Source organism: Bidens hawaiensis, unplaced genomic scaffold, assembly GCF_021521415.1.
Source record: "Bidens hawaiensis isolate Kalapana, Puna unplaced genomic scaffold, B.hawaiensis_p1.1 tig00046920_1, whole genome shotgun sequence".
NCBI lineage: Eukaryota > Viridiplantae > Streptophyta > Magnoliopsida > Asterales > Asteraceae > Bidens > Bidens hawaiensis.
Window position 1 is genome coordinate 16,116 of NW_027498390.1, and position 17,866 is coordinate 33,981.

General features: G+C 35.7%; 1 protein-coding gene across 1 annotated transcript; it reads left to right on the forward strand.

The window, feature by feature from the left end:
* The first annotated feature begins 564 nt into the window (after nt 1-564).
* On the forward strand, nt 565-11,183 carry LOC143596738 (T-complex protein 1 subunit beta-like). The gene is made up of 12 exons (XM_077075434.1): nt 565-1,324; nt 3,591-4,285; nt 5,968-6,024; nt 6,116-6,181; nt 6,273-6,384; nt 6,574-6,702; nt 7,110-7,181; nt 7,379-7,494; nt 7,601-7,677; nt 8,230-8,718; nt 9,528-9,840; nt 10,902-11,183. The coding sequence occupies exons 1-12, from the start codon at nt 565-567 to the stop codon at nt 11,046-11,048; spliced, it is 3,033 nt and encodes a 1,010-aa protein (XP_076931549.1). The 3' UTR covers nt 11,049-11,183.
* The last annotated feature ends 6,683 nt before the right edge of the window (nt 11,184-17,866 follow it).

The following is a 17,866-nucleotide window of genomic DNA, read 5'->3' on the forward strand; positions in this document are numbered from 1 at the left end:
TTGATTAATGAGAAGATTCATTCGATTCAATTACATTAACATGGAATCAAAGCCTCTCTAGTTTTTTCAGCCGGCCCTAGCATTCTTCATCGGTTTCGCCCGATTTCTGCCCTAACTTGCTTCATCGGTTTCGACCGATTTCTTCAACTTGTTCACTACCATGGGCACCAATCAACCACCTGCAGAAAAACCAACTACTCTTCATCCCGTGTCACGGTCACCAACATTCAAAACAGTTCATGTCCTTGACGGAAAAACGTTTACCTACTCTTCGTGGGTCAAACTTTTTAAACTCCATGCCAAGGGGTACAAAGTTATGTCACACATTGATGGACCGATCCGCCTGCTGCTACCGATCCAGCCTTCGCCGCATGGTCAGAAATTGACGCCATAGACATACAATGGATCTATGGCACACTACATATCGATATCCTGAATCGTGTTCTTGAAGCCGAATCAACGGCTTATGAGGCGTGGCAACGTCTTGCAGCAATCTTTTTAAACAACAAAAGTTCTCGAACCGGCGCCCTTGAACATGAGTTTACAACTCTAACACTTAAATTCATGCCATCTCTTGGGGCTTACTGCCAACGCCTAAAGGAGCTTGCAAATCAACTCAAGGACGTTGACCAACCCGTCACCGAAAAGAGACTTGTTCTTCAACTCGTTCGCGGGTCACCAGTTGAATACGATGTTACTAGTTCTATAATTAATAATTCTTCCCCGTCATGGGAAGAGGCTCGAGATATGTTGGAACGAGAACACCAACGCCAAGCTGCTCGGGATGCTCTAGCCACTGCCAATACCCCTCCTTTAGCTGTTATTGCCTCCAATCCGTCCACGGGTCAACGCACGAGTAATAACACTGGCCCTCGCCAACCTGATTTTCGGCCACCAAATTCATCTCGTGGAAATTGGAATTCCAATAATCGGGGCAGAGGCAATAACCGTTGGAACAATAATCCAAATCGAAGCAGGAATAACTTCGGTCCAAATAACCGAAATAACTATGGCCCAAACTATGCTGGTCCATCTCGCCAACCACAAACCAATTGGCCTAACTGGTGGGGCATGCCGCCGCCACCCTGTCCGTTCTCAGCCCAACCTGGTTGGGCTCAACCTTCATGGGCCTCAAATCAGCAAATTGGATCAGGTTCTCATGGGTCTTCATCCAATAACAACCCACATTCCAGTCCACATGCACATTTTAATGGGTTTGAACCCACCGATTTGGGTCAGGTTTTTCAAGCAATGAATATTAATCAAAATCAGGATAATTGGGTTATGGATACAGGCGCAACATCGCACTTAACCGCAAATCAAGGTAACATCTCTCAACCGTCAACTTGTTCAATTAACTCTATTCTCGTCGGTAATGGCAATCATGTTCCAATTCTCAGATCAAGACACACCACATTACCTCACCTAAATAAAAACCTTAAACTTAACAATATTCTTTATGCTCCGCAAATTATCAAAAATCTACTTTCTGTCCGTCAATTTACTATCTATAATTGGCTTTCCATTGATTTTGACTCGTTTGGTTTTTCTTTGAAGGATTACCCGAGTGGGGAGATTATATCCCGCCACGACAGTGATGGTTTACTCTATACATTCAATCCAAGTCAACAACCATCCACGTTTCTCGCCTCTACCATTTCCAAATCATGGCATGATCGGCTCGGGCACCCGGGAAGACTCGTTATGGATCTTTTAGTTTCACATAAATTTATTTCCTGCACTAAACTTTGTTCATCTTTTGTTTGCCATTCATGTAATATTTCTAAACATAAGAAATTACATTTTCTTAATTCAGTTTCTAATACGTTATTACCATTTGATATCATTCATTGAGATTTGTGGACATCTCCAATACAAAGTCATGCGGGTTATAAATATTATATGGTTCTTATTGATGACTTAACACAATTTACATGGGTCTATCCTCTTAAATTTAAATCAGAGGTTTTCGATAAATTCAAACAATTTCATGCATTCGTTTGAACCCAATTTCACACTTCCATCAAGTCTTTTCAAAGTGACAATGGACGAGAATTTGACAATCACCAATTCAAATCTTTTGCAGCCTCCCACGGTCTGCAATTTCGTCTCTCATGTCCATATACCTCACAGCAAAACGGTAAACCTGAACGTATGATCAGACGCCTCAACGAAATTATGCTCACTCTTCTAACTCGTGCGTCCTTGCCTTGCACTTTTTGGGTTGAGGCTCTCCACACATCTACCTATCTCCATAACATTCTCACAACCCCGCTACTTACAAACCTTACCCCAACTGCCTCCCTTTATAACCGACACCCAACATACGACCATTTACGCACTTTTGGGTGTGCGTGCTACCCCAACACCACAGCTACTCGCCCACACAAACTGGCACCACGGTCATCTTTGTGTGTGTTTCTCGGTTACCCTGCCGACCATCAGGGATACCGTTGTCTCGATCTTACCACCGGAAAGGTCATTCTTTCCCGACATGTGACGTTTGACGAACAAACCTTTCCTTATGCTTCAACCCGTAACCAACCATCACCAGATTACTCATTTCTCGATCCATCCCCATCTCCTACCCTGTTTCAACAACCCTTTTCCACCGCCACGTCCCAATCACCCCAACCCCAACATCAACCATCAGCCACCGACCTGATACCCAATTCCATCCAGGCCGACGACAATTCCCACCCATCTCCTCAGACCCAACCAGATACAACCCCACCCACTCCACCTACCACAATGCCCCAACTAAATAGCCAACACACTTCCACAAACACAACACATTCTGACAATAACCATCCTATGGCCACTCGTTCTAAAGATGGCATTTCTAAGCCTCGTGTCATCCTTGATCTCCACACTCAACCCCCTTTACCCACCAATTCCTAAATCTCACACCCAAGCCTTAACCGACCTGAATTGGAAACGCGCCATGCTAGATGAGTATAGTGCTTTATTGAACAACGAGACTTGGGATCTCGTACCTAGGCCGACCGATGCGCATATTATTCGTTGTATGTGGTTATATCGACATCAATTTCATGAGAATGGTTTTTTGCAGCGGTATAAAGCACGTTTAGTAGTTAATGGTAAAACTCAACAGGTTGGTATTGATTGTGATGAGACTTTTAGTCCGGTAGTTAAGCCTACTACGATTTGGACAATGTTATGCCTTGCTGTCTCTCGAGCTTGGCCAATTCACCAGCTCGATGTCAAAAACGCATTCCTTCACGGTGACCTACATGAAACAGTTTATATGTTTCAACCGCCTGGTTTCACGGACCCGACCTGACCAAACTATGTTTGTAAACTGAAAAAGTCTTTGTATGGTTTAAAGCAGGCGCCTCGGGCCTGGTATTATCGGTCCACTTCATTCATTAATCGACGTGGGTTTAAGAGTTGTGTGAGTGACACCTCACTATTTATTTATCGGCAAGGGAACGATCTGGCCTACTTATTGTTTTATGTCGACGATATCATACTTACCGCTTCAAGTACAGCCTTACAAAATACTATCATTAATATGCTTTCCAAGGAGTTCGCCATGTCTGATTTAGGTGACTTGCATTATTTTTTAGGTATTAATGTTGAGAAGAAAAATGGGGGCTTATCTCAGGCATCTTATATTCTGGACATACTCTCTCGCGCTAATATGACTACGTGTCGCCCACTTGCCAGTCCTGTCGATACACACTCTAAATTGAGTGCTAATAGTGGTCCGACGATCGCTGATGGTTCGTTATACCGTAGTCTAGCTGGAGCTTTACAATACTTGACGTTTACACGACCCGACATTTCTTATGCTGTTCAGCAGGTTTGTCTTTTTATGCATGATCCCCGTGAGTCCCACATGGCATTTCTCAAACGCATTCCTCATTACCTAAAGGGTACAATTGAGTTTGGTCTTCATACTCATCCTTCCAAATCTTTGCATCTTACTGCGTACTCTGATGCGGGTTGGGGAGGATGCCCAGACTCTCGCCGCTCTACATCAGGTTATTGTGTCTACTTTGGCGATAATCTGATATCATGGTCGTCTAAGCGTCAAGCTACGATCTCTCGCTCTAGTGCCGAAGCAGAATATCGGGGTGTAGCTAATACGGTCGCTGAAACAAGTTGGATCCGTAATCTGTTATTGGAACTTGGCATACCTACACGTTCAGCCACCATTATTTACAATATCTTTGCCGTTTATTTATCGAGTAACCCGGTTCAACATCAACGGACAAAACACGTTGAAATTGATATTCATTTTGTCCGGGAGAAGGTTCAAGTGGGTCATGTCCGGGTTCTACATGTTCCTGCAGAATTTCAATATGCAGATATCTTCACCAAGGGATTACCTAAGGAACTATTTACTCGTTTTCGATCCAGTCTATGCGTTCGTCCTCCTACTACCCGCTTCGACTGCGGGGGACTATTAGACGACATATATTGTGAATATATTTTATATAGTTAGGATGATCTTATTTCCTATTTTATGTACCTTTGTAATATTATTTATAGTCCTTTGATTAATGAGAAGATTCATTCGATTCAATTACATTAACAATCTTAATAGTGCATCTTATCTTCGGTTAGAGAACTGTGCCTCTAAAAATTGACGATGATGCATCTTAAAGTGAACGATGATCCCTCTTTAACTAGACCGTATTGTGTATTTAACTAGTCAATGGTGCGTCTGACAATGAATAATGTCACATCTTAAACGACATAGTGGTGCATAATAATTAGACAAAGTTGCATGTTAGAAATTAAAACGATGCGTTTATATTATTGATACTAGTAATCATTCATTTTGAAACACCACACCTACATGAGCAACAGCAAAAACTCGATTATAGATTTCTCAATTTGCAAATGATATGTTCCCCGCCTTGAGAAAAAAAAACAAATAAATTCGATGAATTTTGTGTTCCCGAGTTTCACTTATGGGGAGAAAAGAAAGAAAAGGAAGGGAAAAAATAGATAAAGTGTGTTCCTGAGATTTTTATGGAGAGAAAGATAATTTTAGTGTGTTCCAGAGATTCATTTAACAGAAGAAAGGAAATGAAAGAAAAAGAAAGTAGTGTGTTTTAAAGAGTAAAATGGGATGGATAATTTTCCTTCCAATTTGGAAGGAATTGAAAGGAAAAGAAAGAGAAAGGAAATGAAAGGGAAAAGAAACGAAAATGATTCTTTTTCTTTCCTTTCTTGAGTGAAATGAACTCGGGAACACATCGTAAATAAACAAAAGTCAACATATAAATTGGCACCATACAACTAAGAATCCATATGAGAAACACCCAAGCATTATCATTGAACGCAGAGTCGTCTCCGAGAATGTTAAAAATAATTTTGGCCTTGTACAAGATAAAATTTGGGCCTCCTTTTTAATATAAACTAATCAATTATATATTAAAAAACCAAATAGGAATACAATTGTATATAATAAACAAAAAAGAAAAGTAGTGTAGTAAAATGATCGAACTTAGTTAGGGAAATTTTGAGGCTCTCTTAACGTTTTGGGAAGCAAAGCTGTCAGTCAGCCTTTTGCTTTCTTCTTCTTGGTTCTTCTTTTTACGTTTTTGGGCACCGGAGAAATATATGTTATTTGGGAATGGGAGGCATTATTTCTAGACAAATACAAAAATAATTAAAGTTTTAAACATTAAATTTCATCTTGCAAAAAGCTAAACATCAAACATAAACATAAACATAAACACAAACACCAAGTCTAAAATAGTAAAATTTATAAGAACGTAATCAATTTCTACTAACTTTTACCTTCTTCTAGTTCTTTTGTTTTTTTACTTCAATTACTTCCAGAATCTCTTTTTATTGTTATAAACATTTATCTAATTTTAGCGGCTGCTTCTGCCAAGACCTATATCTACCCGCTGACTTTTGATAACTTATGGGAGGATTACTATTTCATTCTCTTTTTTCTCACTTACTTGTTGATGTGAATCTTAGATTGAAAAACTTTTTAAAGATGAAGCTACTGAAGAGAAGGGTGAACGTGCCCGTATGGTGAGCCGAAAGCTAATCATAAGTCTTTTATATTTTTCTTACTCAGTTTTGTTTACTTATTTACTGGATGTGAATTATCTTCGTTGTTCAGGCATCATTTGTTGGAGCCATGGCAATTGCTGACCTGGTCAAAACAACTTTAGGCCCTAAAGGAATGGTCTGTTTTTTTATTTATTTTTTATTCGGCTTATATATCTTGATCTGCATTTTTGTCTAATTATTCATCTTTTATTATTTCTTTCTTGCAGGATAAGATATTGCAGTCTACTGGTAGAGGACACAGTGTCACTGTCACTAATGATGGTGCCACTATCTTAAAGTCCCTTCATATTGACAACCCTGCTGCCAAGGTTCTTATTGGTATCCTTTGAACAATAATAATAATAATAGTAGCGTTGTGTTTCATAATTATCGTATTATCTTTTGCCACTGCTATTAGATCATTTTCAACTCCTTACATTATAAGAAACCTTTCATTTGTGAGTTAAGTTTTAATATAATCACTAAAGTTTTAGCCAAGTTTGTCAAGTTTCTTAATTTGAAAATTAGACATCTCAAAGGTGCAAGATGATGAAGTCGGTGACGGGACTACTTCAGTAGTAGTTTTGGCTGGCGAACTTTTGAGGGAAGCTGAAAAGTTAGTAGGATCAAAAATTCATCCAATGACAATAATTTCAGGTTTCTTTTCTGCCATTATTCTTCTTGCGTGTTGTGTTCGGTTTTATATCAATGTCAGTTTTCAAAAGTGTTTATTTTAAATAAGGGGTGTCAATTGTGTTCGGTTGTAGGTTGGCAGGTTGAAGTGTTCATATCGAATATGACCCATATTTTCACTCATGTTGAAAAACATTAATCCTAACCCGGACACGACCCATTTAATCTTTTTGTAAACATTTTAAATGGGTTGGCACTTGGCAGGTAATAATCAAGTTGTAAACCTGTTAAGCGTATTGATGGGTTGTAAAAAGTGGGTTAAATGGGTCGTAAACGGGTTGGCGGGTTGATCTTTTTTAACTAAATTGTTGTGTCTGAAGTTGACATCCCTTTTTATATTATTGTTCAGTAAATGTTTGGTCATATTTCAGGTTACCGGATGGCTGCTGACTGTGCTCGCAAAGCATTGCTGGACAGGGTTAAGGATAACAAGGATGATGCAGGTTGTTATTACTGACATCAGTTTTACAATTTCACCATATTTTATTGTGATTGTGCATTTGTAGTTATGTCTTGGACCAAGACATATTTAGTTTTATTTTAAAGTTAATTGCTTCTATAAGCAGGGATTCAGTATCCTTTTTGTACGCCAGGCATATTTTAATTAAATTTATTATTATTATTTTTTTAATGTATGCAGAAAAATTCAGGTCAGATTTGATGAAGATTGCTATGACCACTTTGAGTTCAAAAATTCTCTCTCAAGACAAGGAACATTTTGCAAAATTAGCCGTTGACGCTGTTTTGAGGCTAAAAGTGAGTTTTTTTTGCTTATAGTTCAGCTTCTATAAAGTAATAAATGTTTTTATGACTTAAATAGGCATAGAAATTTACATCTGAAAGTTTGTTTTGTGTGTGTTAGGGAAGCACAAACTTGGAATCCATCCAAATTATCAAGAAAGCTGGAGGGTCACTAAAAGATTCTTTTTTGGATGAGGGGTAGGTCAAATAACCTTATTTAGGCTTTTAATTGAACCTGACTTTCAGTGAACAGTTCATGAATCGTTTGGCGGGAAGTTTGTTTATGTTCATTTAATTAAGCAAACGAACATAAACACATTTTTTTTTGTTCATTTATGTTTGTGTACGTTTGTTCATTTAAATTCGTTGATGTTCATTAGTTTACGTTTTTTAATTTTAAATTTGTTATTTACCTTTGTGAATATATTCATTTAATTTTTTTTTGCCCATTACAATTTAGTCTAGTTTTATTGACTTTTTAAGCTCAGCGCATTGTTCTTGTTTCTTTTAGTAGTTTTAGCGTAGTCATGTTCGTTCATGTTCACGTTTGTGAGCCATTCGTTTAAAGCGTTAAGAACAAACACAACATGCTCAAACCACGTTTGTTTAACTGCTCATGCTTGATCTGTTTTCTAATTAAAGATAAATGAACAATCACGGACATGCTCTGTTCGTGTTTGTTTGGTCTGTATGGAAATCTAGTCTTATTCTCATTTTCATGATAACTGATTAACATCACATTTTACACAGATTTATTCTAGACAAAAAGATTGGCCTTGGGCAACCAAAACGCATAGAAAACGCAAACATTTTGGTTGCAAACGCAGCAATGGACACAGATAAAGTAAAAATATACGGAGCACGCGTTCGTGTAGATTCAATGGCCAAAGTTGCTCAAATTGAAGGGGCGGAAAAGGAAAAAATGAGAGAAAAAGTGCAAAAGATAATCGGTCACGGGATCAACTGCTTTGTTAACAGACAGTTAATCTACAATTTTCCTGAAGAATTGTTTGCTGATGCTGGCATTCTTGCAATTGAGCATGCTGATTTTGATGGTGTTGAACGCCTCGCATTAGTTACTGGTGGTGAAATCGCTTCAACTTTTGATAATCCTGAATCGGTTAAACTTGGACACTGCAAACTCATTGAGGAAATTATGATTGGTGAGGATAAACTGATCCACTTTTCGGGTGTTGAAATGGGACAAGCGTGTACTATTGTTTTGAGAGGCGCAAGTTATGCTTTATTTATAATCTTAAATTTACTTTTCTCACGTTTTAATAAGCTATATTATCAACACATTCTAATTAATTTGAATATTTTGTGAGGTACTGATAATTTTGAACTTGTACTATGGTATTGTAATATATGTGAGTATTCTAAAAATTGTGAATAATGTGATGTACTAATTTAGTTTTTATATATTTTCTGGTTTTTATATTGAAATATAACAATGTTATTTTCGTTAACTTTAAAAGTATGTTTTTCAATAAATTGTTTCGTAGTTAGTGTTTTTAAGCTAGTTTTCAATATATTATTCCACAAATTCTGAATAATAAGATGCTAATAGATAAAATTTCATAGGAATTTTTTAGATTTTTAAAGAAGAATTCATATTGAGCTATCACATTGTATTTTTAAGTAAGTTATTTCATAAATAGTATCTATAGGATATTTTATATAGTTTATTTTTGTTAGCATTATGTTAATAAAAATAACAGAACTAAGCTTGTTAATGTATTAATCTTTCAATTAATAAATTTATAATTATCTATGTAAGGTCCAATTTTTCGCATTGTTAACTATGAAACTTTTGGTAAAAGGAGGGGTAAATGTGCCATTTTATTTTTGTTTAAAGAATCTATTTTGTTGCAGCAGTTTGAAACTAATTTAAGCAAAACTAGTTATTTGACCTCTAGATGAGTGGTGATGATGATCTGAATCACTTTATTCTAACACTAGAAACTGAATATGTTATGTAATCTTCCTCTAGAATCTAGAACCGTTTACTGTTATGATCTAACTAACTTCTATTTTTGTTGCAGTTTTCATGTTCTAGATGAAGCAGAAAGATCCTTGCATGATGCCTTGTGTGTTCTATCTCAAGCAGTAAATGACAGCAGGGTTCTCCTAGGTGGTGGATGGCCCGAGATGGTGATGGCAAAGGCGGTTGATGAGCTGGCACGTAAGACACCTGGCAAAAAATCTCACGCCATTGAAGCTTTTTCACGTGCCCTCATTGCAATTCCAACCACCATTGCTGACAATGCTGGTTTAGACAGTGCTGAGTTAGTTGCTCAACTTCGGGCCGAACACCACAAGGAAAACAGCAATGCAGGCATTGATGTCATCACTGGCTTTGTAAGTTGTTTATTATATGTAATATTATTGTTATATCGGTGGGAATTTGGTTTGTATTGGCACTCATTATAGCAACTGAAAGAGAACCAAAAAAATAGAGTTATATCAGCATGTGTTTTACATCGATTGAAATCTATAAAAACGAATACGGGTATTGGTTTTGAATATTTGATGATATCGATACCAGTGCTTTGAAAACCATAAAACGAATACATGTACCTGTTTTGAAGTTTTTAAATTATTGATACCGGTACTGATGTTCGGTTGGAATTGATTCATCATGGTGCGGGCACTCGTATATCTTACAATACCAAAACATACTCTATTTTGAAAATGTTGAGAAAAAAATTAAACACAGTTGCGTATTCAGTTTTCTTTCTTTTTGTATATGTTTTTTTCCTTTTAAAAGATTATTGAACACAAGTTATTAGAGAAGAGTCAAATTAAATAAAAATGAAATGGGTTAAAGGCGCATATAACACATGTTGATACTGGATTCGATAATACAAATACTGATACTGATGCTGTTTGGTCGGCATCAGTTCTGTTTCTCATGGTACTGGTACAGTATCGTCACTCGCATAGCTTATGATACCAAAAATACTGTAATTTGAATACGACTGCATTTTCAACAAATTTTTATGCCGGCGGCGTGCATAGAAAACAATATAAATACGATTGCTTATACAGCTCTCTTTAAAAAGTTCACAAAAATTTAGTAAAAAATTTAAATTGGTTAAAGGTGAATATTATATATGTCGTACAAGGGGTGAAACTGAAACTTAAAAAAAGCTTTTACACTATTTGTTCTGCCCATGCGGATTGATATACAATATGTACACATCTTTCGTGTCCAATTTATAGGATAAATTTGACATTTAGCTATGATGCACTCATCTAAGAAAACATCTATTTATTTTTATACGACAAATTTTGTCATCTGAAACACTTGAACCCAAGACGCCCCAAGTCCCAACCCCCTGGTGTCATGGAGTTTAAAAAATGCAAATTCAAACATATCTTAATTAGAAAATGGTATGTTTAATGGTGTTTGGTTACAGGTTGGAGATATGTCGGAGCTTGGAATATCAGAGGCGTTTAAGGTGAAGCAGGCGGTATTGCTTTCTGCCACCGAGGCTGCAGAAATGATTCTGAGGGTCAATGAAATCATCACGTGTGCACCAAGGAGGAGGGAAGATAGAATGTAGTTGATCTTGGCTCAGTGGTTACTGACATCGGGTGTACTACCTAAAGTTTAGTTTTGAGTTTTGTTTGATGGTGTGGTGTTGCAATATGCTGAATTACGTTGTTTGTTTTTCTTTTATGTTTTTGTTCGACTTTGAAGGGGTGACTAAATCTTGAACCATTGTTTTGTTTCCAGTTTAGGTCTTATTGTAGCATGCTGGATCTGTTTAACCAGTCATTAGTGATTATTGGTCATCAGTAGCAACTTAATTTGTTAGTAACTACGGATCAGTAACAAAACTATGAGCGGTGGTAGTCCTTTGGATATTAAAGTATTTCAGAGTTCCTTGGAGGCAAATTAGAACTTTTGGGTTATCAAAGAAGAAAAATACATTCTCGTCTCGATATCTTTCTGTGTTGTTGGATTACTGAGTATGATTAGTACATGATTCAGAAAACTATCGATCAATTGAGAAACACGATACCTACAAGGAATACCACCCTATGAGGTCATTCAACGAACCCCATCACGGGTGGTTGAATACCTAAATAATATCGCTGTTAACTTGTCGGTAAAATAGTCTTAATTTGTAACACGGACTAATAAGTGTTGAAATCAGTATTTCATATGTAAGACACAAAAACATGAGTCAACGCAGTCCCAAAATCTACAATCATGTACCATATTCAATAATATGATCCAGATTGCCCGAAAACCTTTGGTTGTATGACGAGTTCTGGTTTCGGACCAACACGTCCATCGTATACGAATCTTTCTTTATATGGGGAGTGAAAAAGCCTGTTGGCCATGAGATGGTAGCACGATCACCAAAATGGATTTTGCTTGTCTGGTTCAAGCCCTTGTCGATATGCGAGACTAAACAATACGAAAACTTTCCATAAATAATTGGTTTTAGCTGACTAACTAGAGAAAAGGAGTCGTTGGCGAGACCAATAATATATTCCACTTACATTCGCATTACTCATAACCATTATTAAAATCACCACACCCAAACAAAAGGTATCCGTAGCAAGAACAGTGTAGATATCATTCTCAAACCAATATTCATAATGACAACTATTTTTGTTACACGGCGATCCGTTAGAGCTTGACAATATTTTGTGCGGTAAGGTTGTGGTCGATAAGTGGATGAAGAAGCGGGTACGAAAAAAAGGAAGATCAGGTTGCTTGTGACATTTCTTGCATGGTTCACATTGGACCCATGCAAGGTTGGATACAAGGTTAAGAACCCCAAAAATCTCTACCAGTGGTGTTTCGATTTGGCTTTTCATTATAAAGTCTCCAGCAGGATTATAACTATAAACATCTGCATCTTTCTTTGAAGCAGAAGCGGGTGACAAGGCCGGCCAGGGGAGTGTGTGAGTCGCACCTTCGACCGGGGCACGTAATTTTCGGGGACCAAAACTTTTATATTTGTATATATATTTCAGTAAAAGATCCCAAGTCAATCGACATCGTCAGTCAGTCGATTCGATCGTTACTTTTGGTGTTTAAAACTCGTCGGAAAATACATTCACCGGAAAACTTTAGCCATAAATCAAGCTTAAAACATACCCATGCTCTTTATTTCATTATTAAACCTATTATTTACATATTCACTCCTTTTATTTTTGCTTTAGTTATACTTCACTCTAAACTTAATAACTTTAATTTCAACGACATACCAAATCCTTTAAACACGTTCAAAAAATTAAGTTTATATTAAATAACTATATTAATTCTCATAAATTTTGTATTAATAAATCATATAAGCATTTAATTTTAGGGTTTCAAAAATTTGGGTATTACATTAATACTATTATTTTCTATGTTTATCGTTATAACATTAATTGTCGTTTATAAAAATTAGCTTGTATATTTCGTATTTATAAAGGCTTGCAGGCCTTTTTATTTCAACTCGGCCAAGGTATTAAAAATCTCGGCAACGGCCTTGGTAGGTGGTTTCGCAGATCTAAGAAAAGAATTACGAAGACGATCAGTTACTGAAAGGGAAGTGTTATAGTGGAGAGTCTCTATTAATAAGATCAACACTAAAACCACCATCATTGAGGGCTAGGTTTAGAGAAAGATACAGAAATGATTTGACAGAGAGAGAAAAAAGAGCATATACATGATCACTAAGATGATTATGATGGTAAAATGAATATTGATCAAAATATAGTGTGAAATCAAAAGAATACGTTGGAAAATGAATTAAAAGATGAAGGGTTGATCACATTTTATAAGTTATAAACAAGGAAATGACTTTATATATGCATTTAAATAGTTGATTACAACAATTATACGCATTATAATTAATTTATGATTTCTATCTTTACTTACTTTTTTTTTGAAAGATAAACTTCATTCACCAAAATAAACCAAATGCAAGTCCTCAAATCAAGGACCGCATGAAAAACCAAAAATTACATCAAAATATAAGGGAAATCGTACCAATCCTTTCATTCTATACATTTAAATTTAGATATATTTCTAACCCAAAAAACGAACTAGCTTTAATCTTCGCGATAACATCCACCACTTTAGCGTTCTTCCTTTGAAAAACCATCTCATTTCTAGCAATCCAAATACACCATAAAGTCGTTAACACAATCCCGTGAACCGTCCTCGTCTCATGTTTTCGTAGCTTCAATCCTTTTGCTAAAGAGAGTAAACCCCTAACCTCAAACGCATATAGAGGAGGTAACCTACACCATCTCGCAACCCGATCCCACACCTCCAATGAAAAAATGCAAGCAGTAAATAAATGGGCCGATGATTTTGTAGAATCTACGCACAACGGACAAGTTATATCTTGTAAAATAACACATCTCTTCGTCAATTCCACCCTAGTTGGGAGTCTATCTAGTTCCGCTCGCCAAGCCAAATCATTTCACTTCAAAGGGATTCATTCGTTCCATCTCATTTGATAAAAATCACTATAATTCTGAGCCGTAATAAATAGTTGTTTAACAGCATATACCGTAAAATTAGCTGGGCCACCACCTACCCATTTCCACGAATCCAATCCCTGAGCCCAAACGTAATCATGGATCTGCTCCAAAATCCCAAAAAGTTCTCCAACCTCCTCATTTGTCGTTGGCTCTTTTTTCCACTTCCATTTCAAATTTTTAATGGTGCTTCCAAGGGTGATTTTGCTTTCAACCAAACAATCTTTACATTTTTCTAATCTAAATATATTAGGACATGATTCTCGAAGAGGCGTTTCCCTAATCCACAAATTGCACCAGAACCTTATAGACTTGCCATCTCCAACCGAACCATAGAAAAAAGAATTCAGCTTCTTACCATCCGAAGTTCATATTTCACCCACCTTCACAATCTCGTTCCAACATCCAGAAGAATTAGAGGCAAGAAGAAGCGACAACCAGTTGGTTTTACTCATGTGACATTCTACAATGACCCGCTTTCACAAACTGTTTGCTTCCTTCTTGAATCTCCAATGCCATTTAAGAAGCAAAGCTTCGTTAATTTCTTTCAGACGGTTAATTCCCTAACCACCCGCCTTTTTAGCACTAGTACAAAATCAACTTTTAGTGACATACACCCCGTTAGGTCTATGTGACACTTTCGAAGAAAAGTGTCACCGTATGTATGCTTGAAAATTCCTTGAATGTTTTGGTGACGATTTCAGCGGGCTTGTGTGACTATTGCGTAGAGAATCACCTATTTAGTCACACTAAACATAACGTATGTCACAAATATTAGTGACGTTTAATCGGAATGTGACCAAATGTCACTATTTGGTCACATTTTTCGTTTGTCACAAATGTATTTTTTTTGTGATACCATAGATAAACATACGGTCACATATGACAATTGTTTGTGTCACTATATAATGGCGCACATTCAGTGACATATGTAACTGTGAGTAAATGTAATTTACAATGGCAGTAAACATTTGTTTGTGTGACATTAAGTTTATGTTTATTAGTCACACTAATTAATTGTGTTACCATATGTTAAAGTTTTTGGTGACAGTTAAAATTACAATGTGTCACTAACGATAACTAATAGTCATGACAAATGTAAAAAACATGTGACTAGAAGTAACAAATGGCCAGCTTCCATTTTATTATGTGTGACTACAAATTTAAACTAACGAAATAGTTATTGAAGTATAAGAAGTTTATGGTCACAGCTCGAATATGGATGTGTGACAAGTTATATATTATGTTCATGGTTAATGGAAAAAAACATGTGACAAGAATTACAATTTGGTGATTGTTCACTTTATTAGGTGTGACTAACGGTTAATACTAAGAAAACGTTAGTGAAGTCTAAGTAGTTTATAGTCACAGTTCACTTTAGTAGGTGTGACTAAAATTTTTAGTACTAAGACAACGTTATTGATGTATAAGTATTTATTTGTCACATCTCCAATTCGGACGTGTGACAAAATTTATATTATGGTGATGGTAAATGCATTCAATTTGTGACTATATGCTAATTGTTCACTTTGTAAGGTGTAACTAAATGTTCAATAGACAATCATCGTTATTGATTTATAATTACTTTTTGGTCACAGCTCCAATATGGATGTTTGACAAAATATATATTATGGTGATGGTTAATGCATACAATATGTAACTAGAAGTAACATATGTTAATTTTTCACTTTGCTATGTGTGACTAAATGTTCATTATTAAGGAAATGTTAGTGAAGTTTAAGTACCTTTTAGTCAACATGTGACCATTATATTTTTTAAGAAAACGTTAGTGTTGTCTTAGTAGTTTATAGTCACATTCACACTCTTTACAAAAGAGTGTGACTAAAGGTGTGTTAGGGTCATGTATTTATGTAACAATGTGACTAAAGGTTAAACAATAGTGACTCTAAAAACAATTCCTGTCTTTATAGATTGTTATTATCCAGATTAAAATTTTTCATTTTATTTGGTGTGTTAAAATATTACTAATTAATTAGGTGTGATTATAGTGACAATTTTAATTTTAATGTGTGACTAAAGACTATATTATGTTTTTCAATGGACCATTTTGCTTAAAAGATTTTTAATTGGGCTTTTTTTTTCAAAACACGATAATTTGAGCCCATTTTTGTTCTAAACACGATTATAAGCAGTTTGATTTATGAATAACCAGTGTATGCAACCACGATTTCGTCATCCTTTCTATTCGTGTTTTGCGTAATGAATGTAGTTAATAAATGAAGGGTTATTAATTATACAATCTATTATATGAATCCAATTTTGATTTTTTAAAGTCTGATCAAACTATTTGATATGTATGCATGTACTTTTGGATTTACCGAAACGTTTATATTTACTATTCGATATGGTATAGCGGAATTATAACATAAAGTAGTCACAACACATTCACTCTTAACATTCAGTATATTGATTATAACAATCGGAGTACAAACTGAATAACTTTCACGACTGTTACAAAAATCAACATGAAAAGCTCTATATATAGATGAACAATGATAACGTATAAGGTCAGGCTCCGTATAAGCTTATACGGGCGTATAAGCTTATACGCTCTTAAACTTATACATTTCACTTTACATACTTTCATCTATTGATAGTTTATCCCTTTACAAAATACAAATGACACATTAAGCTCGCTAGACCTAGCATTAGACAAAAATTCTCTAACAAACTCCCCCTTGGATAATGCTAGACCTAAATTACAAACTCAATTCCTAAACTTGATTTAGTCTAACTAATGATATAGTAGACCTCGGTCGTATTAACTTGAAAATTTGGATCTATCAAATTACCCATGGATGTATTGGCAGCACCCCAGGCATCCGAAGATCCGGTCTGTTGACCTCGGTCAAATCTATAATAATGATGGTGAATAAAATTTTTACGGAAACACCATCATAAATTCAGATCATCTATTCGAGATTCGGACAGATATATTATAATAAATAATCCACCAACTCGCGGATATTAGACTTGAACCGAAATCTTGTGATCTTCCTTTCGTCCTTTCCTTGAAAAATCCATGACCAAATCAGCACTTTATCATCTTCCATGTCATCTTCCTTACATCAGTAATCTTCATCTGTAACAACAAAATCAACACAGTTAACAAACACAACAATGGATACACATTGATGCTTCAAACTGTTTATAATATAAACAGTCCAACTTACAAACACTCAGTTCCAGACTATCATATACATGTAAATATGTAATATAAAAACCAACAGACTTACCTTGATAGTTAACACCCACAGAGATAATCTGAACTAAAAGATATGAACAAAATAATGTGCATGTGCCATTTCAAGTACAAAGAGATATAAAGGCAATGTTATTAATACTGAACAACCAGTTTGTCCCTCAACATTGGAATACGTGACAACAGTAACTCCACTAGTATAAGACAAGTTTAGGTGTACCTAAATGTTCATTACTAAGGAAATGTTAGTGAAGTGTAACTACTTTATAGTCACATCTCTAATTCGAATGTGTGATAAAATATATATTATGGTGATGGTAAATACATACAATATGTGTCTAGAAGTAAAATATGTTAATTGTTCATTTTGTTAGGCGTGACTAAATGTTCAATGGACAATCATCGTTATTGATGTATAATTACTTTTTGGTCACATCTCCAATTTGGATGTGTGATAAAATATATATTTTGGTGATGGTAAATGCATACAATTTGTAACTAGAAGTAAAATATACTAATTGTTCAGTTTGTTAGGTGTGACTAAATGTTCAATAGACAATCATCGTTATTGATGTATAATTACTTTTTGATCACATCTCCAATTTGGATGTTTGACAAAATATATATTATGGTGATGGTAAATGCATACAATATGTGACTAGAAGT

Excerpts from the sequence above, each read along its gene's own strand:
- LOC143596738 (XM_077075434.1), top strand. The coding sequence starts at position 565 with ATGCCATCTCTTGGGGCTTACTGCCAACGCCTAAAGGAGCTTGCAAAT. Across the intron at positions 7,678-8,229 it reads GATTCTTTTTTGGATGAGGG|ATTTATTCTAGACAAAAAGA; the intron begins GTAGGTCAAATA and ends CATTTTACACAG. Across the intron at positions 8,719-9,527 it reads GTTTTGAGAGGCGCAAGTTA|TCATGTTCTAGATGAAGCAG; the intron begins TGCTTTATTTAT and ends TTGTTGCAGTTT.